The sequence below is a fragment of the Erythranthe guttata genome, chromosome 13 (genome assembly GCF_056151865.1).
Source record: "Erythranthe guttata isolate IM_541 chromosome 13, IM_541, whole genome shotgun sequence".
NCBI lineage: Eukaryota > Viridiplantae > Streptophyta > Magnoliopsida > Lamiales > Phrymaceae > Erythranthe > Erythranthe guttata.
The window spans coordinates 16,724,802-16,752,582 of NC_142545.1; the positions used below are offsets into that span (position 1 = coordinate 16,724,802).

At 37.1% G+C, this 27,781-nt stretch overlaps 7 protein-coding genes across 8 annotated transcripts; 3 read left to right on the plus strand and 4 right to left on the minus strand.

Moving 5' to 3' along the window:
* Positions 1-834: 834 nt before the first annotated feature.
* On the minus strand, positions 835-3,840 carry LOC105969074 (rho GDP-dissociation inhibitor 1). Its single transcript, XM_012993805.2, has 5 exons — positions 2,896-3,840; positions 2,695-2,761; positions 1,847-2,065; positions 1,613-1,737; positions 835-1,215 (listed from the first exon to the last, which is right to left on the minus strand). The coding sequence occupies exons 1-5, from the start codon at positions 3,172-3,174 to the stop codon at positions 1,138-1,140; spliced, it is 768 nt and encodes a 255-aa protein (XP_012849259.2). The 5' UTR covers positions 3,175-3,840; the 3' UTR covers positions 835-1,137.
* A 1,549-nt stretch (positions 3,841-5,389) lies between these two features.
* On the minus strand, positions 5,390-8,189 carry LOC105968324 (sulfate adenylyltransferase subunit). 2 transcript variants are annotated; one of them, XM_088812000.1, is made up of 4 exons: positions 7,924-8,186; positions 6,296-6,523; positions 5,983-6,209; positions 5,390-5,651 (listed from the first exon to the last, which is right to left on the minus strand). In XM_088812000.1, exons 1-3 carry the CDS (start codon positions 8,110-8,112, stop codon positions 5,994-5,996), a joined length of 633 nt encoding a protein of 210 aa, XP_088668126.1. In that variant the 5' UTR covers positions 8,113-8,186; the 3' UTR covers positions 5,390-5,651; positions 5,983-5,993. The 2 variants fall into 2 exon arrangements, with proteins under 2 accessions (XP_088668126.1, XP_088668125.1); XM_088811999.1 differs by lacking the exon at positions 5,390-5,651 and having other exon boundaries at positions 5,794-6,209; positions 7,924-8,189.
* A 1,119-nt stretch (positions 8,190-9,308) lies between these two features.
* LOC105969026 (SWIB complex BAF60b domain-containing protein) lies at positions 9,309-12,716 on the plus strand. The gene is made up of 6 exons (XM_012993748.2): positions 9,309-9,892; positions 10,824-10,935; positions 11,025-11,196; positions 11,288-11,475; positions 11,896-12,038; positions 12,425-12,716. Exons 1-5 carry the CDS (start codon positions 9,531-9,533, stop codon positions 12,016-12,018), a joined length of 957 nt encoding a protein of 318 aa, XP_012849202.2. The 5' UTR covers positions 9,309-9,530; the 3' UTR covers positions 12,019-12,038; positions 12,425-12,716.
* Positions 12,717-12,786: 70 nt separating this feature from the next.
* Positions 12,787-13,929, minus strand: LOC105968323 (uncharacterized). Its single transcript, XM_012992953.2, has 5 exons — positions 13,539-13,929; positions 13,335-13,446; positions 13,147-13,228; positions 13,021-13,072; positions 12,787-12,936 (listed from the first exon to the last, which is right to left on the minus strand). The coding sequence occupies exons 1-5, from the start codon at positions 13,899-13,901 to the stop codon at positions 12,787-12,789; spliced, it is 759 nt and encodes a 252-aa protein (XP_012848407.2). The 5' UTR covers positions 13,902-13,929.
* A 606-nt stretch (positions 13,930-14,535) lies between these two features.
* Positions 14,536-17,348, plus strand: LOC105969064 (ER membrane protein complex subunit-like protein (Protein of unknown function DUF106, transmembrane)). The gene is made up of 8 exons (XM_012993792.2): positions 14,536-14,792; positions 14,892-14,985; positions 15,384-15,503; positions 15,593-15,641; positions 15,883-15,982; positions 16,121-16,182; positions 16,352-16,410; positions 16,885-17,348. Exons 1-8 carry the CDS (start codon positions 14,641-14,643, stop codon positions 16,987-16,989), a joined length of 741 nt encoding a protein of 246 aa, XP_012849246.2. The 5' UTR covers positions 14,536-14,640; the 3' UTR covers positions 16,990-17,348.
* LOC105969114 (uncharacterized) lies at positions 15,522-21,183 on the plus strand. The gene is made up of 3 exons (XM_012993853.2): positions 15,522-15,530; positions 19,855-19,914; positions 20,341-21,183. The coding sequence occupies exons 2-3, from the start codon at positions 19,900-19,902 to the stop codon at positions 20,833-20,835; spliced, it is 510 nt and encodes a 169-aa protein (XP_012849307.2). The 5' UTR covers positions 15,522-15,530; positions 19,855-19,899; the 3' UTR covers positions 20,836-21,183.
* Positions 21,184-21,616: 433 nt separating this feature from the next.
* UPL5 (ubiquitin protein ligase 5) lies at positions 21,617-26,747 on the minus strand. Its single transcript, XM_012993588.2, has 3 exons — positions 24,689-26,747; positions 22,932-23,521; positions 21,617-22,202 (listed from the first exon to the last, which is right to left on the minus strand). The coding sequence occupies exons 1-3, from the start codon at positions 26,433-26,435 to the stop codon at positions 21,939-21,941; spliced, it is 2,601 nt and encodes an 866-aa protein (XP_012849042.2). The 5' UTR covers positions 26,436-26,747; the 3' UTR covers positions 21,617-21,938.
* Positions 26,748-27,781: the final 1,034 nt, after the last annotated feature.

Below are 27,781 nucleotides of genomic sequence, written 5' to 3' on the forward strand. Positions count from 1 at the left end.
CCCACATTAACTCGGCCCATAAGGCCCGAATTAAGCTTAATAGACTTGGACTTTTGGATCCATCTACACATTAGTGGGACCTTTAGCTCAAACTTATTTTAAGTTTTATCGAATTTTACGTATAATATTTGAACTTAGGGTAAATTACAAATACCCCCCTGAGGTATGGTTAAATTACAAAAAAACCCCTCTTGTTTGGATAATTACATCTACCCCCCTCAACTATGATTTTTTCTTACCTTTATGGTGCCAAATTCAACATAGTCATCTAGATTCCGTGAAATGTGCTCTAGTTTGTACTCTTTGTGTAAAAAATACAGTTTTCGATGCACCACAAACTGATATATACAACCTAAAAATCACATATTATGGTCATCTTGCTTCGTAATGTAGAGTTTGAATGGGATAAAACGGGTACAAAAGTGATAATATTCCATATAATCTCGAAGATTCCACTAAATTTGATGAGTTGAGGGGGGTGGTTGTAATTATCCAAACAAGAGGGGTGTTTTTGTAATTTGGTCATACCTCAGGGGGGTGTTTGTAATTTACCCTTGAACTTAATCTAATAATCATTTTTATAATTGAGTTGGGACAAGCTTTTTTATTTATTTCTTTGAGAAAGTTAGGACAAGCTTTAATAGAATCGAACATGAATCAACGTTGAATAGCTTGTGATGGGGTCAGTTCGGCAACAAGTGTGCCGAACTCCCTATCTCCAAAACTGTTGGACCGAAATCTCCAAAGTGGACCAGGAACCAATAAATAAGGAAGATCGAGCCCGAAGACCAAGATGGGCCACAAAAAAACGAGAGAGAGAGAGAGAGACGAAAATTTGTGAAATTGTTGCAGGTCAAGCACAACTTTTATTGCATGACAATCAACAAATTGAGTTCGATCTACGGCTAGAATTTACCAGCTTCGACATCTGAAAAACCAATCCAATCTTAGACAAGAAAAAATTTCTATCCTCTTTAACTGGGTTCTATCATCTCATCATCAGACAACAATAGTCAAAAAGTTGACAAAAAACACTCCCAAAAAAAAAAAGAAAAACGGAAAAAACGAGATACATATTTTGTTGGTGCAAAGTGAAAATGCTTCTAATATATAGATAGCATATATAGCAGCTTTCGTTTATGTCGCTTGCCAGTCTTTCTTGATCTCGAACGTATAATTCAGCTCCAAGTACGATTTGTTGTCATCATCAAGGAACTGCGCACGTTGAATTAAAAAAAGAAGATAATTATTAGTAAAAATAAAAACCCCAAATATTTGAAATCACGAAGTGAAGTCAGATACCAAAGGCTGAATTTAAATATAAAATCAAGAAATCTTTAAATATATCCTTCTCGAATTTCGACATTGCTACCAAAGGCTGAATTTTTATTTTCAGTAAATAATCCAACATCATTTATACGAACAAATGAAGAGTCAGCTACGTGAGGATGAACTTGTAGTAAGCAACAAACAAGATTATAATAAATAAAAGAATCATCAATCCCTTTGCATTTCAACAATCACCAACCAGCAACATTTATTCGACAAAAATAATCTTAACTCCAAGATTGAAAAAAACCGAAAGAAAAGAAAACAGTCGAATAACAATTACCTGCGTTTTTGCTGAATAGGATCCTCTAGCCAAAAAGCCAGAAGGGGTAGTCTCTTCGGGCATTTCGTGCGTATAAGGTTCTGGCTGAGGGCTGAATGTTCCAATCATCTCTTTAGTGTTGTCCACTGAAAACATTTTTTTTAAAACGAAGAATAATCAGAACTAATTTAATGCATCGTTTTTTTTTGTGGGTCAAATTGTAATAATTTAGATGAGAGAGAGAGGAGAGAGAACCTTTCATGCCGGTTTTCCAGACATTGTTCTTGTACTTGAGGCCAGAAACAATGTTGTTGCTGACCTGGAAAGTAAATTGAAGGCTGTAACGGCTTCCTTCTTTGAGAGTAAACCAGGATCCTTTAGGGTTTCCAGCCTCGGGTATCGGAAGCACAATATCAGCCCTACCAGGTGATTTTATCGCAAGGCTAAATATTTTCACTTCTGGATCAAGTGTTTCTACATTTCAACAAGAATCATCAGAAATCAACACTTTTTTTATCCAATAATAACAATAATCCATATTAATAATCATTACGATGATAACTATGTCACACACACACACACATACACACATAAAAGAACTCCATTTTTTCCAACATAATCAATACAGTAAGCACTCACATATCTAATACATAGGTATATAACTACACACCCTATGATCCAATGGCCGGAAGTGGATGCCATATTTTTTTATAAAGTACTACTAAAAAATCGTCCGATAAATTCTAAAAAAACGAAATAAATTTCATACGAAAAAATAAATGACACGGCGAGGCCGTGGGCAGGCATCGAGGGATCTAATCTAACATGTTGGGAGCAATGTAAATTTGACTTTTCTAGAAGCATATATATATTTTTTTAATTAATCGTTTCACATTTCCTCTAATTCACCTTCCAACCAAAAAAAAAATTAACTACAGCAAGATCTATCATGATTTGAGTTTAAATAACAGAATTGAGCAAACATATGAGCATTCTTGGATTCTGGAATATAATTGACAATAACAATTTATATTATAATATAATTTGTAATTTGTACACAAGAAAAATTCAATTAAAACAACAAAAAAAAGGAAAAGAAATACCTCCAACAGAATTCATATCCACACTCCCAAGAAGCTGTTCCTTCCACCTCCTCAAACTCTCATCATCCTAAATCTCTCAAACACAAAAGAACACCAATTCCGCCATGAAAACACAGAAAAAAATAATGGAGGGCAAACATTCTTGAAAACAGAGCAATAAAAAAAAGAAAAAGATTGTATTTTTATTAAAAAAGAACAAACCTTGTCCTTTTCAGACAACTCCTTGAGAGTGCATTGAGGGCCCAGCTGTAGCTTGGCTTCAGTGTCTTCATCATCTTCATCCTCAGTGGCATACAGAGAGGTCTCGCTCATTTGCCTGCTGACGCTGCCAACTGTTCCGGGCTCGATATCCGGGTCGGGTTGACTCGACCCAATTTCATTGGGTTCAGTAACCGGGTCGGCCTCTTTCCCTTTCCCCTTGTTCTCGTCAAATCCCATGTTTTTGGAACTCGAAACAACCCCAACAACAGCCAAAGACATCAACTAACCAACCAAAACAAGAGATTCTTGTTTTCAACACAAGAATCTGAAAATGCGCATCAAAGTGGTTCTCCCCTCACACAATGCAGAGTAACAAGATTAACGAGAACTGGAGATAACAAATTAAAGAGAGCCCAAATAGGGAAAAAGAACACCAGGACAAAGCAGACAGAAAAGCAAAAGAATGAATTTTTATATTTAAAAAAAAAAGAATTAAAAAAATCGCGAGTTACTTAATAAAAGAAAGAATCCCACAAAAAGATAAGGGGGAAGAAACAAAAATGAAAAAAATTACACACCCCTCGATGGATAAGGCGCCCCAAAGAACTAACTAGAAAAGGACATCAAGAACTTAACAAACAAACACACAAAATAAAAAAGATGAGAGAGAGAGAGAGAGAGAGTGTTAGAGAGAGAGAGAGAGTTTTTTCAGGGAAGTTTCGAGTACAATAGGAAATGGTCTTGTGGTGATCCGGGATTGTGAATAAATGAGGAATGAATGTGGGAGAGCTGAATATTCCACAAAATAATATTATTAATAATAATTTCTATAATTAAAAATAAATAAAAACAAGAAGAGAGAGAAAGGGGGTGGGGGTGGGGGTGGGGGAGATCGTGAAGGTCACTCAGTCTGCACTTCTTTCAAGGGGAATTTCAACGTATGATATGAGACAGCCTAGGATTAGGTGGACTTTTATTATTTTGACCTCTTCTATTTGGGCCAATGATTGTATGTGGCGTACGTGCACCGCACTTGCAGGTTATAATAACTCCGTTGTTTGTGTAGCCGTTGTACTCCCTCCGGCTCCTATGATCGACCGTTGATTTCTTTTAACATTATTAATAGTATAGTACCGGCTATTTCGAACCTACACCGGGTGAATATAACCCGGTGTGGGATATGCTGACGCGTGGCATTATTTATTATTTTTTTATTTATTTTATTCGTCTCCTTTTTCCTTTTACAAATATATTCCTAAACCATAGTTAGAAACGGGTTAGACTTTTTGTTAACCAAATCCCACTAACTTGGATAATTCAGATCTGTTTTTTTCTCTCAAACGTCAAATTCTTCTCTCCTTCATATATTTTCATTACTGATTTTATCATAAAATAATATTCATCACATCTCTGTAATTTGATGATTTTGTTTACAGGTATGATGATAAAATTCTCTGTGTTGGGTCTTTTATTTCAGCCATTTTCTCTCCCCTTCTACAGTCCACACAATTTAAGATTTTACAAACACAGTGAAAGAGTAAACAAGAAACGAGAAAATAATCCAGTCACGATGAACTGGAGCATGAGAGAGAGAACCGAAACACACAAACTAAGTTTCAATCGAACTCTGAAATCATAAAAGGCGCAATTAGTGCCCGAGAAAAAATTGTAATAATCTTAATATCTTATAGATAATTGCTCAACGGAGGAGAGGGAGATGTCTAATATCCGTCTTGTCGGAAATGGAGAAAACCAGGAAAAAAAAAAAAAAAAAAAAGTAGAAGGAAACGACGGTAGCAGTAGGAGAGAGAAAATGAGATCAATTCCAAGCCTAGTTTAGAAAAATAAATAAATAAAACACAATGAATAAAAAACAATAATTAAAGAAAGAAAGAGAAAGAGAGGAATAAAATAAATAAATAAATAATAAATAATGCCACGCGTCAGCATATCCCACACCGGGTTATATTCACCCGGTGTAGGTTCGAAATAGCCGTATAGTACCCCCTGATTTTTTACCCTAGCTGTGTTCTTTTTACCATTTCAACCGATTAAACAATTTGCTGTCAGTAGTCAAAAGTCAAGAGCTTCAGTTCTACTGTTTTTACCGGGAAAGAAGGGTTGTTGTTCTGTTTTGACTTTGTCATGTCATTGCATTTTGCCAACTTTTTTTCCAGTCCAATCAAAAAACCTGCTCGAGAAATTATTTTATATGCAAATTCATGTGATTGGAATAATTATTACACTTGCATCAGTACAAGGTATTTTAAATATGATAAAATATACGGAAAATTAAAAATTACGGCCACCCCTGAACTAAAGTCAAATTACGAAAAAAACACAAGAATGTTTAATTCAATAGAATCTTCTAAATTCCACGGAATACTCCACACTTCGTATTCATTTTGTGCAAAAATGCATTTTCATATGATATTTACAAGCTAAGAGACACATCTTATGATCATCTTGTTTCAAAATGTGGAGCTCGACGACGTAAAACAAATACAAACTGGAGAATATTCCATATAATCTAAAAGATTTCACTAAATTTGACACCGCAAAACGAACGTGTAAAAATATTTATAGTTGAAGACTGAGTGTAATTATCCAAACATAATGGTTTTTTTTCGTAATTTGAGTTCATCCGTAATTTACCCGAAAAAATATATTTTTGTTGTTGTCATTACATTGATTTATGGGCCCCATGGAATTATTTCAACACACGTTCTACTGTTTGTACGATATGCTTTGCTGGCCTGTAATGAATGTTTATGTACGAATAGTGAGCAATTAAGCCGACATATTTCATTATACCATTTCCAATTAGCCCACGTTGCTGGTTAAATATGATAATGTAAGCAGCAAAACACAATGCCATTTACAAGAGATCACCAAAAATCAGAGGCAAATAAATCCTATTGGAAATTTGGAATATAAGGATTCTATCACATGAGGATTTGTTTCATTTAAACTGACAACAGCTACTAAGCTAAAGGGCAAAAAAAATTACCAAAAAAATGGAATTCTTTATCGTTATATTTAGAAAATACGTGATTTTATATCTCTATATGGCTGCATAAAGCTCACCTGAAGTAAAATCAACTGCTTCCCCATTTTCCCACCACCTTTTCTTTAGCAGAAACTGGCACAGGCGCTTCCTCTTGCGGTGTAGCGAAATCGCCCCCGTTATTGTATGCTCGATTTGTAATCTTTGAGGTCAAATAGGTCAATGAATTCCTTGTTCCTCGCAAAGCAAACAACAGAGGATTGAAGATCACAGCGAGCATCACATCTCCTTTTGCCACTATAAGATACTGCATCAATAAAACTATATATAAGACGGCATAAACAAGTATCATATCTAACGGAATAAAAAAGTAGAAAGATTCCAAAACGTTACCACAACAAAAATGCCTAAAATAGTAAGACTTGCTTGCTGTGCTTCTTGCCAGAAACGATCACCATCGGAGCCACCAAACCACCCACGCCACCCAAACCAACCGCCACCTCCGCCGGAGTTTCCTCCTCCACTGCCAGCTTCCTCTCTCTTTTTAATCTCTTGGTTCCATTTCTCAAACTCTGTTTTCTTTTCACCTAGAGCACCTTCTAAGGCTTTTCGAGCCTGATCCTGTAAGTAATAAAAGACATATATGAGATATCCATTGATGGTATAGCAGAAGAACACGGTGAATGAAGGGGCATCTGAAGTTTATACGCACTTTCTTGAAATCTAAGTTTTTGCAGTTAAAATTGAATTTACATTACAGGTAGCGAACATAAACCAAGTTAATTTTTTCCAGAAACATAGATGAATAGATGGATGCATTCTCCGGAAGATTATCAATCAATTCCTTTCGTATTTTAGCCATTGAACATTTGAACTTCAGATATGGGTAGTTAACATGAAAAGATGTCAATCAGCCAGGTTTGGCTAAGATTCACAAAGTTCATTCAATCATATCAACGTACGAAGTTGACAACATACGAACTTACATTCATCAGAACTAGCTCAGAATCTCTACTTTCGGGTCCAAATAAACCCGTGGGCTTACTTATATTATAATATATACCTACGATATATTTGTCGTGAAACCCAAACCCTATGCTTGAGCTAGCTCCACTGAACTTTCAATAGCAACAATAAAAATATTTTTTTCAATAACAATAATAGCAAAAAGTGTCACGTGTAAAGACTTCACTGAAAAATAAAACAGTTCCGATTTCGTGAGAGATTAAAGTATTTGCATATGTAACACCTTAAACGTTTACATAAGATGGCCATTCGACAAACTTTAGCTATAAAAACTAGACTAAAGTTCAACGCCCATCTTCTAAAACCTTTACAAGCGAAAACTGATTTCATAAGGCATGGAATGATGTAACTGTAACACACCATACAGTGGCTTCCGCAACCATATATGGCATTCACTAAATGCATCGTCAGGAGCTACATCCAACTAAATGCATTCACTCTTCGCCACCAAATATTCGTTAATACCATATGCTTGAAAGACCACCTACACTTGCATATTGAGAGCTAATCCGACACTGAGTTATAAATATTGTGATTCAGGGCGCGGTATTTTCTAGTTTCAACAAGAATCCCATCCCATGCCACCAAACGGAACTACGGCAAAGTTTTGCCGAACTCAAGATCATCCTAACGATACAATTCATATAAAACCAATGGCTTAACCACATTTTCCATTCTCCCATCCATTTCATTTCATTATATATACACCACTAGTAAAATTTATAACATCGAAAGTAATCGGAATCCAGGTAAGGAAGTCACATTTTCCTCGCAATATCTCCAACTTAGTGTCTATCCAAAATTTCTCTATCCCCAAAAATTAGGTCAAATATTTGTATATAATTCTCCTGTTCGATTCACTGTTCCAAAAATGGCAGTCAAATTAGGGAGGAAAAGGTGAAAATGGAAATCCCGAACTGTACCGAACGAAGTTTCTCTTTCCCTTTTTTTGAATTAGCAGTTTAATTTTCGAGTAAGAACGTAGGAGGAGAAACCTGTTTGCGATTGTCCGAGAAGAGGCATGAAACCCTGCCGTTGCACTTGACGGAGTTCGAAACGGAGGTCCAGCTGTGAGTTGAGCTAGTCGAAGCGGTGAGTCTTCGCCGAGTTGAACTGTGCTGGTGTTGCGGTGTTTGGTTTCTGCAACTTGGGTTTGGTGGAGGAAGACTGAGAATCTGCGCCATTTTACCTGTTCTGCAATAGCTCTGGCCGGCTTCTGAGATGGGTAGAAAATGAGGGTCCAGACCCGTATGATCCTACCCGACTAAGTTCCGGGCCGAATATTTAATGCTAATTATAGCTGATGGGTGTCGGCCCATCCATGTTGGGCTAAGACTTCGGGTTTATCTGAGCCCATTAATAAAAGATTATTAATTTAAGAATGACTACTAGGACCGGCAATTGAGCTGGGCCTAACCGAAGGCCGATGGCTCGGCCCGATTATATTTGAGCCGAGCCTTCTTTTTAGTGAGCTGAGCCGAGTTTGAGTCATTTTATTAAACCCGATTAATTTATGAGTCGAGTTTGAGCTTACCATGACTCAAATAAGGCCGACCAATTAGGTTAATAATAAAATATATAATATATTTATTATTTTAATGCTATGACAGCATACAAGTTACGACCGTATAAGACTATTTTATTTTGCAAAATAAAATGAATTAAGTGGTGGCGTTGACAATAACTAAAATAGGAATCAAATGCAAAATAACTATCGAAATCTTATTGCTGAAATTTATCAACGAGATTTGAGAATATAAAACGTTTATAATTATAAGAGTTACTTATTCTTTTTAACTTCTTTAGTTTAGGTCTTGTTTTTAAGTTTTTCTAATAACTTGCAAAGATCGTTTACGGTTTTTTGTGGATTGACTTCAATGGAGGTAAATCTTTTTTATCACTTGTTTTTATAAAAAATTTCTACTAATTACAGTTATATATTAATGCGGCCCGATATAAACCCGAAACCCGAAAAAATACACGAGCTGCCCGATGGTACGTGAGCTTAAACCTATAGTAACAAGGCCCGATTGTATGTGAGCTTGAGTCGACCCAAACTCGACTCACATGGCCCGATTGCCACCCCTAATGACTACTGAAAAAAATAAATTAAAGTAATATATTGCAAATAATATAATTAGGTTTAATTAATAGATATATATTTTATTTTATTTTTTGTTGTTGAACAAACATTCTACTATCTCATCTCACAGTCGCATCTAACCGCCAAAGCTTCACCAAGAATATAGCACTTCCATAACCCCAAAATACCCACACGAGAATTTCGATATTCAATACAATGTAAGGGTATAAGAGTCATTTCTCTGAAATTCAAAGCAAGCGTAAACTAATTTCTCTTTGAACTCGTGGGGGCTACTGTGGTCATTTCATCCCCTCCGAAGCAAGGGTATTTTCGTGGTTAGATAAATTTTGTATTATATTTGTCGAAGAGAGAGAGAGAGGGAGAGGGAGAGAAGAGAGAGAGAGAGGCAGAGAGGGTTATTCTGAGAAGAAGAAGAAGAGAGGGAAGAGCCGTTTGAGCCGTACGTTAACTTTCCGTTAAACGAAAAAATTATATGAAGGCAGAAGCTCAAGCGTAACGATGGTGTCGGACCAAGAGATAGCGGAAGGCGTGGAGACAGTGCTCCGTCAATCAGACCCTAACGCCGTCACTTCCCTGAACAGCGTCGTTCAGCAGCTCGAAGCGAAACTAGGGTTAGAGCTTTCCCACAAAGCGGAATTCATCAGGGACCAAATCACTTTCCTCCTCCGCTCGCACCCCGTACCGAAAGACCAGCTGCCCCCTCAGCCCCAAAACCAGTCCCCAAATTTCCTTCTTCCCCAACCGTTTCACCAGCCCCATTTCGCCTTTCAGCAACAGACGCAAGTGAAACACCCACAGCCCGTACCGGCGGTGAAAGACCAGAATGCAGCAGCAAATGCTTCTGAAACGCGGAAAGGAAGGTTAGTCTGTTTAATTTCACAGATTCCGAGGGTTTTGGGGTTTTCTTCGGGGTACAAAATTGAGTCTTTACAGTGATTACAATGATGGCTTATTAGTATATTGATTTTAGTTTTAATTGTTAATTCTCAGTGCGGCCTAGGGTTTAGGTTGGCCTTTGTGTTTGAGAGGAAACAAGAATGACTTATTAGTTGATTGATTTTAGTTTTAATGGTTAATTTTCGGTGAGACCTAGGGTTTAGGATAGCCTTTGTGTTTGAAAGGAACTTAAATGGATTTCAGTTCTGTTCTATAACTGGATTCGTCGTAGCTGTTTGAGTGTTTTAACCGTGTGATGGTAAAGTTCCAATCTTGGTTACTATCGGTGTTTTTGTTTGCTATTAGGGAAAAATTGGGGGAAGTTTTTAATGCAACATCGTTTTCGGTGATTCTTCTTTGGACTAAATTTGTTGCAAATTTGAGGTTAATTTTTATTATTTTGGCATATTATGGTGTTCAAATTGTCTTGGCTTTACGAACTTACTTGTTGTCTCCTAAGCTGGTAATACAATGGATAGATAGATAAAAATCTTGTTCTATTATTGACATTACTATTGATCGTCAACCATATTAGGGTTTACAATGTCCTAGGTATTCGACCTTAGAAAGAAGTTTCCAGTATCACGCTTTCTATTACTGTTGACACTTTTATGTATAATGGAAAAGTGGATGACTGTTGCGTCGATGTTAGTTTTGTTTTGCTTCTATTTTTTTTCTCATAATGCGGCATATGGTGGGCCAGGTTAAATAACGTTGATGTCTGTCGTCTGTTCTCGTGCAATTAATTTTTCGTTGGGATCTGCAATCAACAGACCTTCATTTTTTTTAAACGATACACATGATTATTAGTTAGGATCTTATGATTTTAATGTTAGTTACTCAATTTCATTTCAGAGCACCAGCTAGAATTAAAAGAAGAGGTGGTCCTGGAGGTCTAAATAAAGTATGTGGTGTTTCACCTGAACTTCAGGCCATTGTTGGGCAGCCAGCATTACCAAGGACAGAGGTTTGGACCACCCTCCCCGAACACGAACCGCTCAATTATTATTATGATTTAAAAAAAATTATGAGCAATATTACTTGATTTCAATCCAGATAGTGAAGCAGCTGTGGGCATATATCAGAAAACATAACCTTCAGGATCCAGGGAACAGGAGAAAGATTATCTGTGACGATGCTCTGCGATTGGTCTTTGAAATAGACTCTACTGACATGTTCAAGATGAATAAGTTGCTGGCAAAGCATATTTTGCCGCTCGATCCAACAAGTATGTAAGCTGAACATGAAACCAACATCATTTTATGATCTTCTTTTTTACAAATAATGTTTCTCACAGTGTGTACTTCAACTACCTGCAGAACAATCAGAGCAAGATATGAAATTAAAGATTGAAGATGAGTCTACAAAGCAAAATCAAGATTCTAGCCTTGTTCCTGTCGTAATATCGGAACCACTTTCAAATTTTTTTGGAACAGGAGAAAAAGAGATGCTTCAGTCAGAGGCTTTGGCGCGTGTTTGGGAGTACGTAAAGGTTAACCAGCTGGAGGTCAGTGGTCTATTACATTTACTATTTAATTTTGCTAGGTTTTAAGTACCCACACTTCTTTTATTCCAACTTCAAATATAAATTTGAATACTCAACCGTTTGAGGTGATATGTTATCTTCTCTTTCCCTATTTGACTCAATTAAAAGAAGTCTTCTTGTTGTTCATTTTTATATCGACTTGGTCTGACATCTTGAATTTTTAGACGAGGAAATTAAGGTAGTTGATCTGTAATCAAGACTAGCAATTGCATTAACCCTATTAATGTTCCTGGTGCTGGATTTCAACTGGTTGATTTGTCATAATTCATTTAATATGAGACGTTGTACTTCCATTTTAGCAATTACATTAACCACTGGTAATGCGTACTTGGATTTATTACTTCCGTTAGGACTTTGTATTGACCTTAGTCTTGTTTGTAGGATCCTCTGAGTTCTATGGTTATTCACTGTGATGCGAAGCTTCAAGAGCTTTTGGGTTGTGAGAGTATTTCTGCCTTGGGAATTCAGGAGATGCTTATCCGCCATCATTTATTGAAGAAATGATAATGTTTTGTTATGTACTGGTAAGTAATATGCGACAAGTTTGCCAATTGCGTATTAATTTGTGTATTTATTTTTTGTTGATCTTCCTGCTCATCTGTTACTCTAGGATAAAGTATCTTTCTTTGATAATCGGATTATACTTTCGACTTATTTTTCTTTTGCAACTTTACGTATAATTTCACATTGAAAGCTAGTGACTGGCGATTTGGTTTTATTACATTTGTACTCAGCCCTTGAAATAACTCTCCCCACATTCCTTAGGAAATGTTTGGCACCGTTTTCATTTTCTTCCCACTCTTGACTTATTTTGACTTGATTGAATTTGTCGAAAAAACATGACCCGTTTGGAAATACTCTCTATTGGTACGCACAAATTTGATAAACATTTATGTTATACTATTTGCAGGTGATATGACGCTGTAGCTGGATAGATGTTTCTGATGACATGACTGATGTCTTTCGAAGATGTAATTTAGTTTCTTTACTCACAGTTTGCAACTATGAACAATGTGACTTAGTAATTCCGGCCGAGGGCTAGAAATATATTTTGTAATTATATCATGATGGCCTTGGTTTAGGTTTTTCTCGTCTCTTTATTCTGACTAATGCCGTTGTGATGTGTAAGAAAAAAAGATTTAGATGAATGCTACATTATCTGGACGCCTTGCAATCGGTATGTAGATGTCGACTAGTTTTAACTCTCTCTATCAGTTTTTTTCACTGCTCTGTTTTCTTGGTGAGACGATAAATACTCTGTTCCAGTACTATTTATGTGGATACCCTGTATTTCAAGAACACAAGTGTTGCTGCAACGAAGAGAATAACGAACAAAATAACAACGGCCCTTCTTGTCTTGTTTCTGAACAGAGTCCGATGATTAATCTTTTCCATTGCAGTCATCGCCATGGAAATTAATTTCTGTAACCATCACTCGTTATTTTCATTAAAAATAAAATTTAAAATTAATATAAATGGAAGCTTTACTGGAGTGTGGAGGCAAACCAATCTCAGGGGTTCAATGTGGATGATTGGCTCCATGAAAATCTCTACGTTTCTATGTCAAGAATCAAAAAAATAAATACGGTCAGCGATCAATTCAGTTCGAAATATTAACAGAATGAATCTCACTTGATCATCACTTTTCCCCGGTAAATATGGCACATGTAGAAGCTGAACCCTTTTCCCAGTGGCAACGGAACCTTATTCCATTCTGAGGAAACGATAAACGACAAGATAAGCAACCCCATTTGCCGAAGAAAAGAAAAAAAAAAGCCGAACTGAGTAAATCATTATTAAGGTAAAGATAAGGACAAAACCTAGTTTCCAGGATACAGCAACCACCATTCCGTCGTCCGAAGTTTGTTCCACCACAAATTCGATATTATTCCCCAAGGTTTTCATCAGCAAACAGAAGAAATCCAACACTTGCTGCAACCGAAATCCAAAAAAAACAGGGCATGAAATGTATGTAACTAACTATATATTGCAAGAACCAGAGTTGTAAGATGAATCAATGTTACCTTCTTACCGAGCAAGGGCTGGAATGCAGAAACGAAGTTTGAAACGCACAAGCATTCTTCCGATATAATATCAGAGATACCGTACACATTTTTATTCTTGATTGCTTCGTAAAGTTTAAGCACCGTTTCGAGCGCTCCGTGCTCCCCTCGTGGCGGCACCGAGTCTTTGCCACCGCAGGCGACCGCCACATGGGCGTTTCTAATGGAGCTGTTGCCTTTGAAAGAACCTTTCCGGGAATGTATTATTACTTGTGAAACATCATGTGACGAATTTGGAAATCTCGTTTTCGGTACGTAGTTGTGAGCATTTGTTGCGAACTTTTTGCCGGAAAATAACGGTGAGGGAGTAGAGAGTGAGCCCATTTAAGGAACAAAGCTGGTTATCTGAGGAATGGCTGATAATAAAATATGTGGAAAGAAGAGAGAGTATGTTGGTTGGGGTGTGCTTGTATGAAGGAATAAAGCTACAATCACAAGTGCAAGCTTAGAATCTTCTCTTTGGTTCAGAAAGTGTGTTGCTCTAGGCTGATTAATGTAATTGTTGGTTTAGTCCGTGTAATAAGTTTGTTAATTGAGTGCTAATTCACTTCATTCTTTATTTAATTTTTTTATTTTTCTTTAAAACCAGGCCATAAACTATTGTTACAATAGGCTAACCAAGCTCCACCTAGCGACCGTTGGCAAGAGGATTCGAACTTGAGCCAATTGACACACTCACTTGCTACAACCACTAGATCATCCCTTGCGTTGATTTGGTAGCATTGGTCGGTTTTAGGGCCATTAATCCATTAACAAAACAATCATTAAATAAAATCCATTAACTTTTTATAAAAAAATTTTGCTCTACTTAATTGGTTGTTTAATCAGTTGATAAACTGACATAAATCCAGAATGAAGGCCAATATTGGGTTGGGCTTTTTATTGGGCCAATCAGATGGCGCAATTGGCCCGTTGTGTTTTTTAATTCGAAATTAGGGCCCGAAAATAGATTTGACCCGCAAATACCGAGCACCTCTCCTTGGGCATCTGAAGTTCCAAAGAAACTCTAAAAAAACCAGAAGCGCGTGAGCAGAGATCCGAAATATTCCGAAGGAAAAAAGCAATGGCGGAAGATTTGGTTTTGGATACGGCGATCAGAGACTGGGTGCTGATTCCACTGTCGGTGGTGATGGTACTCATCGGAGTCCTCCGTTACTTCGTTTCTAAGCTCATGCGCTCCGATCAAACTCCCGATGTCAAAATTGTCAAAGAAGGGTAATTTCTTATTCGTTTTTTTGCTGTTTTGTTCCAGTACTGGCGCGTAATAGTGTATGGAGATTTATTTAATCTGCGAATTGTTTTTTTGTTTCACAGGCAACTGATAATTAGGGCACGGAATCTGAGGGCGGCCGCGAATTTCATCCCTGCTAAGTCGTTCCGTGCTCGTAAGAACTATTACAGCAACGAGGTTAGAAATTGTATTCTCAACGTGTGTTTCCTACTGGTGCTTGTGGTTTAGTTGAGATTAAAGACTCGAATTTATGTTTTTGGGGGTGATTAGTTGAATATTCTGCTTTAGATCTCGGTAATTAGTTTTTAGAACACCAGTAAGTGTAGTTAAGATTAGATTAAGAAAGAGAAAGTGAATATTATCAAGAGTAAGCAAAGTAGAACAACTGAAGCATGTCTGAATCTCAAACTCTGCTGTTCATAGCAGTGGAATTGTTACTGGACATATATATATATATATATATATATATATATTCGATACTACCATTTACTGTTATGCCCTTCCGAGTGGGTGCTAGCCACGAATGAGTTATGCAATAGTTACTAAATGGGAAACATATTTAACTGAAATTGCAGGAGAACGGTTTATTACACGTGCCTAAGGGCCAAGCTCAGAATCCACAGGCACAGATGTTCTCCGATCCAAACATGGCTATGGATATGATGAAAAAAAATCTCTCGATGATCATTCCTCAGGTACAGTTGCCGTATATTTCAGTTTTATTTCACAGTATTGTTGGAGGAAAGATCTGTCATCCTTAATGTGCTCGTGTTTTATTCAACAGACACTTACTTTTGCATGGGTTAACTTCTTCTTCTCTGGATTTGTAGCAGGTTTGTTTTCCATTCCTTATTTTCTTGTTTATTCTCGTCCTTACGTATTGCCATCTTGATGTGCATTTATAGCTGAGTTCGCAGTTATAGATTGGCTTCTATAGATTATGTTACCATTCGAATTATTGGAACCTTTTGATACTGAAATTAAATGTCATGTATCGTCGGTTCCCTTTTTGGATATCCATATATTAACAAGATTACAAGGCTGACATTATTCGATGCACATTTTGTTTTCCAGCAAAGATTCCGTTTCCGCTTACTCAGAGATTCAGGGGAATGCTGCAAAACGGTATAGACTTGAGCACCGTTGATGTCAGCTATGTCAGCAGCCGCTCATGGTATTCTTGCAACTCATTAGCAACAATTTCAATATCACTAATCAACGACATTTTTTTTTTCACTAATGAACAACAGTTGCTAGTTGGTTGGTTTCACATTATCAACAATGGGTGTAATGATTAAGCTTTATTTGACAGGTATTTTCTCAATCTATTTGGTCTAAGAGGCCTCTTTAGCCTTATTCTCGGAGAAGAAAATGGTCAGTATTTCTCGACTTAAAAATTAACATTCTGACACTTTGCTTATTTCACTTGTATTGAAAAAAAGAAGACTAAAAAAATTGTCGAGCCACATAAATATCTATTTTTTGATGGAGAAAGTACTTCTATTTTTATCAGCAATTAACATAAAAATTTGACTTTGATCAGCAACTGATGATACTCAACGTATGATGCAAATGAGTGGATTTGGATTCGATCCAACAAAGGTAAGTCTGTAATTTTCGCTATTTGCTTTTAATTCTTATAACAGACATGCTCAAGAGGAATGTATTACATCTTCCTGTTAAGAGTGCAATAATATTTAATGATTCTCCTATGTTCCTGTTAATCAAAGAATTTTGCAATTTTTCGTTCGACTTCCTAGTGGGCAATTATTCTTCATAACCCAATCTAAACTTTCTGCCTAAATTTCCATTTAACAAAAAAGCCTGTTATCTGCTTCCGAGGTGTGATGTTGTGTAATTCCAGCATTTGTATTGTCCCCATGATTTTCAACTGATTCTTGTATTTGCCCAATTAGCATTTTCCGTGGTTTACTTTTTACTGGCTGTAACGAATCCTAAACCGGTCTTTCTTTTTCTTGCTTTTTGATAGCTAATCAATTAGAAATCTAATTCCCATGATTTTTTTTGTTTCCTTTCAAAACCATGAATCTGATGACTGGCCTATTATCGGATCAGAGTTTGGGAGCGGAGAAGGATAACCTAGACATCGTTCAACATGATTGGGCCTTACCAAAATTCGAGCAGCGAGCAGAAGCAGTTCTAAAGAAATTCGTCAGCTGAAAATTGATGACGAGTACTAACAATTTGTGCCTATGTTGCAACAAGCCAATTTAGGGCATGAATATCAAGTTCATACGTGCCCTAGAGACCCGCAAAAACTGCCTGCTTCTTGCCAAATGTCCCTTGGCCGTATTTGCTTCAATTTAAGGAACTAGTAGATCTTGATTATTACAAATTGTACTATTAAGCTGAGTCACTTTAATTTAAAATATTACCAACATTTTGTTCCAAGTGTTTAGATTCTTCTGTCTAAGTTTATTTCAATATTGTGCCATAATAGTTGATGTACTACTGCGAATATCTTAATCTTTTAAACACGAGTGAGTAGTATACTGCTGATGCAAGTTATTCATACAGAACTTTTTTCTATGTTTTCTGCAAAGAGCCAATGACTGTTCAATGTATTCGTAGTCGTACATTGAAACATCAACTCGCAATAGGCTGTGGCTTACAATGGATATATAGATTATGTTTTTGGTTGAATCCGCACAGGGTATTAAAAATCGAAACATTACGGTGGATGAATTTCTTTCAGTTTTCATTTATCGAGTTGTGCAAATATCACAGTATGGTGGCTGAGATGGTTTCTTGTGCCAGATAGATGAATTTGGGGCCAGTTATGAATTTTGTTCTCAACTACGAGAGACACCACTTTCAAAGGTGGACCAAGATTTTAAATGATTTTCGAATACTATTCGTCATCCGGTTGCAAAAAAAAGCATGTCTCGTGAAGCTGTGACAACCTTGGACTAAAATGTTTGCACCATGATTTACTATAATTGCTTCAAGATTCATGCCGGAACATCAAAATCACCCTCGTTTTTTTTTTTTTTTTTTTTTTTTTTTTTTTAAGATTTTAGACCGAGGCAATACGCGTGCATACTAGTTATGATTTCGCAGCATCTTCCTGCAGACAGGGATTGTTTCTATAGTTAAAGTTGCCTAATTTATTGATTTATTCCACTTAATCCAATCTATTAAATATTTATTCCCTCACGCCATCTTCGTTATTTTCATCGGATAATTGCTTTATACTGCTACTTATCCGTCAAATGGTCTACGTTCATCGCTTTTTTTGTTGGAATTTGTGTGTAGAGGTTGTATGTATCGACACTCTTGAACGACTATTTCCATTGACCACCCCTTCATTATACTATTTATATTGACGCATGGCTCTTCATAACTCAAGAAGGTTCATTCGCAATATATTTGCATATTTTTTCTCTGATTTTTTATTTGTTGAACCGTTAAATTAAAGAAAAATGTTTTGATTAATGCTTAAATACTTTTACATCCTTAAACTCTCAAAAAAAAAAAAAGAATAATATAATTACACAGTCAAATGTCAGAATCATCAAACGAATATTTTATTTCAGAAAATAAAAGTGGGGCCGCCCACCTCTGAGGTGATGGCACACCGACGACGTGTAACCGTAAAAACCAAAATGCTAAATGCCACGGTCCTCTTTCAGGCTCGTAGGTACCATATTCCACGTGGCATTCTCCTAGTGGTTGGTAGCCATGAGCAGCAAAATAATAGCACGAAAGCCATGTCGGGTGGGGCCCACTACAGTGGGGTCATCTCCACCGCCCATACCATACCATCAATCAAAACTATTTGATGCTACTAAATTTTAGGTAAATTTTAGTGCATACTTTAGATTCAACCGTACATAAAATTTTATGTTATTTTTAATTAAAATTAATTAATTTCTTATGCTGTTAGTTTTCTTCTGACCTAAACTCAAGAGGTTTATGTAAATTTAAAAACTATATAACTAATTTCTGGAATTTAATAATGAGATTAGTGAGAAGAAAAAATCAAGTAAAAGAGGAGACAAGATGAGGTGGTGACTGTGATCCAGCGTGGCACCCATCAATGCGGGACCCACGTCACGAGTGTACTTTTCTCCAAAAGCATCTAAAGTGGTCCCACATCCCGGGCAGCGCGGTTATCGAAGGCGCGCATTTTCGTGTTTAAGAATCGAAGAGGGGGTGCCACGTCAGCGACTCGACAGGTGGGCATCCTTTTTACGAGGTGTTTGATTGTCACAGCTGGCGGTATGGGTCCCACTTTAAAGTCCAATTCCTAGCACCATCAATCAAGTGCTCGGTTTACAAATAGTTCAACATTCTCTTTCTATTTTTTTACCCTACAATTACAAATCCATTCATCTATTATGATACGGGGCGGCGTAAAACGAACATAACTTGGTTGTTTCGGCGAGCTCGAGTTTGAGCTTGAAAAATTCGAGTTCTGATTTCGAACTTTTGTCGAGTCGACTCAGCTCATTTACACTAGTAACTATGATTGTACCAAAAAATAATTTGAATAAAAAAAAAACAGTTTGTTTTACCACATTTTATTTTGGAAAGAGAGAATTAGTGGGTTGTAAATAGAAATGGTTGAAGATGGATGTATGATGACAATAGTCAGCCACAGAAGAAGCAATTAAAAGAAAAATTAAATTAAAGATAGAGAAAAAGATATGCAATTAAATAGAGAAATGGCCTCCACCAATGCATGTGAGTTTGCCCTTTCAAAAATCAAAAGCCCCCACACTCTTTCTTTACATGTATATAACAATTAATAATAGAAGAAATTATCACCCTTTTATTTTCTTTTTTTCGAAAAGTATAACCATTTACAACTAGACAAGACTGGGCCCTTTTCATCACCATCATATCTGATGTGTCAATTTGCCTAAGATTCTCTCTCTCTCTTTTTTTAATTATTATTTTAATTTTTATTTCTCATCCTCAGCTATTAGTAATGCTGATTTTGAATTCCTATAAATACCCCTTCTAATCTCTCATTCCCCATCATCACATACACTAAAGCAACATATCGTATTTCAGTTTTCTTTTCCCATTTTCTGCTCTTCTTTCAATCACTCTTCCATATTACAAATGGCCACCGTTGAGGTATCGGTATCGGTCGATTTGCGTTTTCTGTATTTGATTTAGTGGGATCCAATATTTTGATTAATTAGTTTATATATTAGCTTTGATCAATAATATTTGCTTTCCGATCATGCGCGACGAGATCAAACTTTTTCGTTTCGACTTGCATGTCTGAAAAGTTTGATCAACTTCTTTAACTGCGCGCATATCGATCAACATCTTACATTTATATAATAATTTGAATGTCGATTTAGGCTGTGGATAATAAACATATCATGATCATCGCCGTATGTGCATGTGTTACGAAAAAAGTACATTGATCGTTGAAGCAACGATTATTCATAATCGTGTATAATATATGATCATTTTTTTTTCGAGTGATTTTTTAATTTACTATTAATTAATACAAATAAAAAAAATGATTTAGGTTGAATCTTATGTTCATAGGTCCCACAAACAGTACCCAAAATCGTTTCAACTGAAGAGGAAGTGATCGCCGCCACCCAAGAGAAGAAATTAGAGGAGGAGGCTGCGGTGGAGGCACCAGCCTCCGACGCGGCGGAGGTAACTGAAGAAGCTGCAGCTCCGGCGGAGGAGCCAGCTGTTGAAGCCGAGCCTGAGAAAGTTGTCACCGAGGAACCGGCTGCAGAAGCCGTGCCCCAGGAAGTTGCAGCTGAAGAGACTGCGCCAGCTGAGGTGGAAAAGGAAGAGGTCGTTGTTCTTGCAGAGAAGGAGCCAGAGGCGGCGGCGCCGCCTGCTGTGGAGGAGACTCTAGAAGCCGCCCTCGCCGCGGAGGAGGAGGAGCCAGCAGCGGTGGAGCCAGAGGTAGAAGTGGAACCCGTCGCCGAAGAAGAAACTGCCCCTGCTGCCGAAGCCGAAGCCGAAGCCGAAGCTGAAGATGAAGCCGCGGAGGAAGCTTCGGTTAAAAAAACTGAGGAGTGAAGAAGGCAAAGTATAAAAGCAGTACTATTTGGATCCGTTTTTACGCTGGACGCGAGCAATTAAATTATGGTGGTTAAGTTTATTATTTATTTATTTTTCTCTATTTAATTACTAGTTTATTTATTTACTGGTATTCAATTATAATATTATAATATTATAATAATAATATAAGTGTTCTGTCTGCATGAACGCTCTATTACAGTGGCATAGAGCGATTCAAGCAAGGTGTTGCCTTTTCTTTTTTTCTTTGATATGGAATTTCTATCCCATATGGTTAAACTGGTTTTCTGCTTTGCTTTTGATGGTGTTTGATCCCTCAGATTTTGAATAAATATAATATTAAATAAATCATAATGGTTTTATTTATATGTTTTTTTTTTTAAATGATTTGTGTTGGCACTTTTACAAAATAGAGATGGACAAGAAAGAGTAAATACGCATTTCTGAGTTTTCTTCTTTCAATCTCCTCTGTCTCTGAGTAACTGAGTGAAAGAAATCAATCAGGGATTTACCGAGTCTGAGAGTGTTTTTTTGACTAATTAACTCTGCATGCATGTGTTGGTGAATCGACTCAGTGTGAGTTGGGATATATCTAAGATTTTCTAGATTTGAGTAGTTGTGGCTTGATGCTTGTTTTCAATTGGAGTCGCCACCTTCTTGAATTTCAGGACTGAACACCGTACAATAGAGGCTGAGCCATCATCTTCAATTTCATCACAATTATAATTTCCCCCCCCCCCCAACTTTTTCTTGACATTTGATGGCAAAAGAATTCAACATATTTTATGAATCAAGAAATCAGCTTCTATAAACTCACACAACAATGTACCACAAAATAAAAATCTATATTCCAGAATGCAGATAAAAATTACTACCCTTACCCTTGTTGCCTTCTATATAACTTAAATTTACCAAAAAGCAGCCACAATCTCCGTCAACGAAAATACGACAGCAGGCTAACGAACTAGCAAGAACACCTCCTCCTTGCACACAGTCAAGGGCCAAAATAGTTAACAGAGTGAAATCTGCTATATTTACAGACTAAAATTAAATTTATATTTTGTATGTACAGTTTTTTTTTCTTCTTATTTTATTAATTATTTTCACCAAGTACCGAAGCTGCAACCTACATGCTCCTGAGTAATAATACGAAGACGTTCTTGCATGTCGTTAATGGTGGTGTAAGCAGGGAAACACAGCCTGTAAAAGCATGTGTGAGAAGAAGGCAAACGGTCAATCGGCTCGCTGGTCTTGTATATGTAAAGCCGAGAAGCCAATCCACTGAAACCTTCTACCGGTAAATATTTTATCGAGGTCCAAAAGAAGAGGAGAATCTTTTTCTGCTCTTTCGTCATATTCCCGACAATCTGGAAGAGTTGCAAATAATTTATCATCTTGTATTTATTTTCCCTTTGAAGGAATAAAAAAACAGGAAGAAAATGCAACGGAAAACAACAATTTTTTAAATCATGAACATAAAAATAAATCCTACCATATTAACATGAATGGATTTGAAATAAACAAAATTTGGTTTACTTTTAGGCTGTGTTTGTGTTGAGGGATTTGAAATGAATGGATTTGAAACAACTCCAAATGAGAAGGGATTTGAAATCCACCACAATTGCTAAAAAAACTAACTAAAATGAAAGCTATGGACTTGAAATTTCTTGACAAATGACTCGATAAAAAAAATAAAAAAAAATAAAATAAAAAATCACTGATTTTGTTATTCTGAATTCGAAATCCAAATCTTTCATAGTACACCCTTCTAATAATATAAAATTACTTTCTAAAAAAATCCAAAATTTTTGAAAATAAAATCGGACAGGAAATTCCTGGAATTTCATATATGATTCCGATAAAAAAAAGTCAGCGAGATCGGAAATAAAAATTTCATCCCAAAATCGGAAAATTCCGTATCAGATTGGGCGGAATTGGGAAATCACATTCTAATTTCCACTCCTACCCTTATTTCATTTCTCTAACCATCCCTCACATCTCAGAGAGGAAAAGGGCAAAAAAGGAATTTCGTCACGAAGCAGATATGAACACATTATTTCGATACAAAGATACAACAGTCAACCGACAAAACGTACCTCCCAAAACCAGGATATCTGAACATCAGTTTTCACGAAGCCATGATAATCCGTATGTGCTCTCCAATCCTCTACAGAGATTCCACTCTCACTACCGTGCAGCATACAGTCAAGATCTTCATGATTCAAACACCTGAAGAAGGATCTCTTGATCTCGTTTGAACTCATGATGTCAGCAAACCCTTCAGTAAAATGTGCCACCTGCTCAGAAATAGATGTGACAAAGCGGTGCTGAATAAGAGAATCAATATACCGTCTCCGATTTTTACTATTTACAATCACGTTTTTCCCATCGGGGCAGAGCTCAATGACCTTCCTTGCTCCTAGCTCTTCTTTTTCGTCGATGAATGTTAGGCCTAAAGCATCTTGATCGATGGTAGTGGGGTCCATCTCTAGTATTTGCTTGCAGCTGTTGTATAAGTAGGGATCCGCATCTTTTATATCTTCTAAGGTGATTGTTTGACCAGCTAATTGTAAGAAGAACACACGATCGAGTACAATTCCGACTTGCACTTTGTGCATCAAGGCTAAGGCAATCACTTTGCCGGAGAAGCTGAAATATTTTAGGTGCAAAGGGTCCACTTTGGATGCTGCAAATAGGGAAAAAAAAAAAAAAAGAAAAAAGAAAAAAAAAAAAAGAAAAAAAAAAAAACAATACCTTGAAAGCTTAGAAGACTTATAAATTCATTCGGAGGACAAACCTACTGTAGTATGTCGATTACATTAGAATAAACAAGTCAGACCAGGAGAAATAATGATACGTGACGGAAATATAAACATATATCTTAAAATAAAAACAAAGAGACACATTGAGCAAGGCAGGCAATCAAAAGCATTCAGATACATTCAGATTCAAATCTAACCATAAAACAAGTCAAGAAATAGAAGAACTTGAAAAATACTTATGAGTTCAGGCAAAACAACTTGTTCCCGTGTTCAATAGACAGGCACACACAAACAACTCAAAAGAACAGTCATTATGTTAGAGATAATTAGATATATAGACGTTTCCAGAAGTCTATGGCAGATCTACATAGTACCTATCAGTCGGAAAACATGTGTTGCCAAACATAATACAAATTATTTACATGTAATCCCAATATCTGAATTTCTTACTCTCAGGTTTACGGTTTCAGTTTTTCTTCTAGAAACTGCACTTGCCCAATTTTTTTCTCTCTAATTTATACTCGCATTCTTCAAACCAATCACATTTGTCAGTGTATACCATGTATCCCATATCAATACAACAATAATTTTATCATTACCTACTATTTGGGTTCCAGTGCTTTCTCATTCATATTTACTACGATTTGGAAAAAAAATCTGATTATGAGAAATTTCATTTCAACTCACTATCAACAGCAAGAAAAGTACACAAATATCATTGTCTCTTGTTCGTATTTATTTCATTATGTTACTGCTTCTAGAAGAATATTTCCAGATACACTCTTACGGACCTTAAGTTTTTCATTTATAAGACTACTTAGCAAGACAGAGAGGCAAACCCCGATATTGTAAAACTCTTTTATATGTATGAAAGAGAAAACCACAAAAACCACCCGCATAACAAAGTAGACCCATGCGTACGCTTTCCTATTGCATGCAATCTGACAGACAGTATTATTATCCATACACATGCAGAATGAATATAAATTCCAACAATTGGCAGAAGCATGAAACTAAAAATTTAGACATTTCTTAAAAGGAGGAGCGAACAAGATATAAATGTCAAAGGAACACGTGTTAGAAAACCAAACCTGGATTGGGGTAGAACCTTCTACGGTCATTAGGGCAAGCCACAAAGAGCGCATTTTGAGGGTTGAATATTGCTTGGCAGACCAAGAAAAACCACTCTCGCAGGACACCAGGACCAGTAGCCTCCTCATTCTTGAACTCCATAAACAAACCAGCACGCAATGAATCTAAATCGGCATGCACAATGTACTCGTAGGACTCTTCCAACAAGTGCGAGCGGTCAATCAGCATTTCATGCAGGTCATTATATTCATCCTTCACCTCCGGAAGAATGAACATTGCTAAACACTTCCTCGCCTCGAAATTGGTCAGTTCCTTACAGTCAAGAATCCAGTTATTATCATCTTTCCTCTTTGCGCACATTACAACAAGATAGCACAAAACATCTTTTCTCCGCTTCATAGTTTCCCAAAACACCTTTTCACAGCCATAGTAAAGTTTAGAAATACTATTAAGCTCCTTCAGTACTCGAAGATACTCGTACCATCGGAGGAGGAGATGGGTATCGGGTGGCTTCTTCTGACCCCACTCCACATGCTCCTCGATTTTGACCAAAACGTTCTCTAATTTACTCAATAAATGAGTAAATATCCCATGCAAAATGATAACGTTGTCCGCATAATCCAATGGAAGCTCCTCTGTCAGGGGAACTCGAATTGGGCCACCAAACCCAACTCGTCTCTCAATCTGAATCTTCATGGCTTCAATAAAAGTGGAGAAATCGGTAACATCTTTCGGTGAAAGACTAGGGAAGAAGGTTGATTCTGTACTTGACATCAAATCCCGGGACAACTTAGATGCTAATTCGTTCACAAACGGGAATATATCATGAATTCCAATCAAACACTTCTTTTTCTCAATGCCAGTACTTTCTTTGTTCGCAATACCAATACCCTCCTCCTTCGCCATTTCCCCCAAAGTACGTCGACAGAAACAATACAAGGGATCATCAATTCCCGCTGTCTTATTTAACAACCTACAGAATTCCAACACTATCAGCACAGTATCTAGACAGAAATGCTTCCAACTGTTTTTAATGCTAGTAATAAAGCTCTTAATGGCTTCTTCTGCTTCTTCTTTGTTGGTTTTACAAGAAGACATGTAGAGCATTACCAGTGCACCCGAAGCGGAAGACGAGTTGAAAATCTGCAAATAGCCGGATAACTTTTCGCGGCTCTTCACCGTATCTCTCAAGGGATCTTTCAGGGAGTCCGACACGAAATTCGTGAGCTTCGTTCTCAGACTTTTCTGGTTATGGCGGTTCAACGGCGGGTTGGTCTTGTACATAAGGAAAATAGACGAAACGACTTCATTGATAAGTTGCCACGCCTCAGGGTACCCAGTGCTACGCATACGGCCTACCAAGTTGAGACTGGCATCATTCTGGACCTTGCACTCGGCCAAAGTCTGCTCCAACTGTAACTGCCTCCCGCGATAAATTAGCCGTTGTTCGAATATGGAAATACCAGTGATCGACTCAATCTTCTCGTGGATTGATCGAACGGTGTCGGATGAATCCGCTTGGACTACGAGGGAGTGGTAGGAAAGTATCCGGACGAAAAATTGAAGGTGTGTGTCGCCGGCGGGGGATGATCGTGGCCAGGAGGGGAGCGGCCGGGTGGAGGAAGGGGAATTGGAGGAGGAGGAGGGGAGGGCATTTTGGTCTTTACGCATCCTGGTAGGGTTTATCGGAGAAATGGAATCGGCGGCATAATCGTCGAGCTTTCGCTTGGAGAGAGATGACGACATCTGCGGCTGCGGGAGGGGTTTTCTACGGGGGGCCGGAGCCCATGGAATCGTAAACCCCCCTGGACAACAGATACCCAGTTTCCTGGTTTTATTGCTTTCCTCTTCACTGTGTGTTTTGTGTGTGAGTGAATTTCTTCAAAACCTAGAGTGAGAGAGAGACTGTGCGAATTGCGTGTGTGTTTTAGTGTGTGAGAAAGAAAATGTTTTAAGAGTGACGAGATTGTCTAAAGGGGGTTTGCCTTTGCTCCGTCTGGATGATCGGTTGCCAGGTGTGCAAGGCTTTTTCTTACGGTATATTGTGTGAAATGACACAATTGCCCGGATATATTTAGTATTTTTTTAATCAAAGATTGTTCAAAGGTTTGTGTATATCTCGACAATAATATTTAAATATTTTGATAAAGATGGACTGATCTCGTCAATTTAAATCTTGTGCCCTCGTGTAGTAAGGGCGTATTAAATAATAAATACATATTACAAGATAAATAAGATCGTACAACAATAATAATAATAATAATAATAATAATAATAATAATAGGAACTTGTTTTTTACTGTTTGAAATTTTTTATTTACGGTTTACAACAAAAGTAATGTTTTTTAATGTTGAATTTTTTTAATATAGATTTGCTAAACATAATAAGTATTCGGGTTACGGTTAAACCAGTTCAATTGAGTTCGACCCGAGTTTTTTATTTTTTTTTATTATTTTTTCAATTTTAATATTTAAATTTATATTTTCTATATATATTATTTTATTTCTCGCACTCTCTTCCCTTTTATTATTAACTTTTTAAATATATAAACTATTCCTTTAATTATTTCCTACACCTATTTTTGTCTTATATATTTTTATACTTATTTTTTTCTATCTTCCATCCACCGTCTCTCTCCCCTCTCTTTTTTTCTTTTTCTTTCTTTTTTTTTCTCAGTTTATTTTCTTCCATCTTCTTCTTCTCTTTTATCCAAAAACACAATTTGTTTCAATCACCCACGACCCAAACTCGTGGAATTCCGCCACCCACGGCCAGATCTATTGGAGATCTGAATTCCGGCCACCCACGGCCTACTCGACTCAGATCGGCCACCTCCGGTGAATTTCGCGGCAGATCCGGCCACTAACAGCCATCGTGAAGTATTTTAGATAAAACCGGGTCATTGACCGGTTTTGCGGGTTCGCAGGGTTTTGCCGGTCGAACTGGGTTTTTGCCATGTGACCCGGGTTCTTGAATATCCCGGTTTTCAGCATCACACCAAACCGCTTTTGTGACGGATCGCGGTCCGACCGGCCGGTCCGGTTCTTCTAACATTGGTGAAGTTAGGCAAATAATCACAAGAGTTATTTGTA

Bases quoted from the DNA above. Each gene is read 5' to 3' on its own strand.
- LOC105968324 (XM_088812000.1), bottom strand. From the start codon at position 8,112: ATGGCGCAGATTCTCAGTCTTCCTCCACCAAACCCAAGTTGCAGAAAC. The intron at 6,524-7,923 runs GTTTCTCCTCCT...TATTACTTACAG, and splicing joins TCTCGGACAATCGCAAACAG to GATCAGGCTCGAAAAGCCTT. The intron at 6,210-6,295 runs GTAACGTTTTGG...TTATTGATGCAG, and splicing joins TTTTAGGCATTTTTGTTGTG to TATCTTATAGTGGCAAAAGG.
- LOC105969064 (XM_012993792.2), top strand. From the start codon at position 14,641: ATGGCGGAAGATTTGGTTTTGGATACGGCGATCAGAGACTGGGTGCTG. The intron at 15,504-15,592 runs GTACAGTTGCCG...TTTATTCAACAG, and splicing joins TCTCGATGATCATTCCTCAG to ACACTTACTTTTGCATGGGT. The intron at 16,411-16,884 runs GTAAGTCTGTAA...TTATCGGATCAG, and splicing joins TTGGATTCGATCCAACAAAG to AGTTTGGGAGCGGAGAAGGA.
- LOC105969074 (XM_012993805.2), bottom strand. From the start codon at position 3,174: ATGTCTTTGGCTGTTGTTGGGGTTGTTTCGAGTTCCAAAAACATGGGA. The intron at 2,762-2,895 runs GTTTGTTCTTTT...TGAGAGATTTAG, and splicing joins AGTTGTCTGAAAAGGACAAG to GATGATGAGAGTTTGAGGAG. The intron at 1,216-1,612 runs GTAATTGTTATT...CAACGTGCGCAG, and splicing joins CCTATTCAGCAAAAACGCAG to TTCCTTGATGATGACAACAA.
- LOC105969026 (XM_012993748.2), top strand. From the start codon at position 9,531: ATGGTGTCGGACCAAGAGATAGCGGAAGGCGTGGAGACAGTGCTCCGT. The intron at 9,893-10,823 runs GTTAGTCTGTTT...ATTTCATTTCAG, and splicing joins TCTGAAACGCGGAAAGGAAG to AGCACCAGCTAGAATTAAAA. The intron at 10,936-11,024 runs GTTTGGACCACC...ATTTCAATCCAG, and splicing joins CAGCATTACCAAGGACAGAG to ATAGTGAAGCAGCTGTGGGC.
- UPL5 (XM_012993588.2), bottom strand. From the start codon at position 26,435: ATGTCGTCATCTCTCTCCAAGCGAAAGCTCGACGATTATGCCGCCGAT. The intron at 23,522-24,688 runs GTTTGGTTTTCT...CCCTATTTGCAG, and splicing joins AAGGTTCTACCCCAATCCAG to CATCCAAAGTGGACCCTTTG. The intron at 22,203-22,931 runs GTACGTTTTGTC...CAACTCTTCCAG, and splicing joins AGATATCCTGGTTTTGGGAG to ATTGTCGGGAATATGACGAA.
- LOC105968323 (XM_012992953.2), bottom strand. From the start codon at position 13,901: ATGGGCTCACTCTCTACTCCCTCACCGTTATTTTCCGGCAAAAAGTTC. The intron at 13,447-13,538 runs GTAACATTGATT...TTTCGGTTGCAG, and splicing joins AGCCCTTGCTCGGTAAGAAG to CAAGTGTTGGATTTCTTCTG. The intron at 13,229-13,334 runs GTTTTGTCCTTA...TCGTTTCCTCAG, and splicing joins TGCTGTATCCTGGAAACTAG to AATGGAATAAGGTTCCGTTG.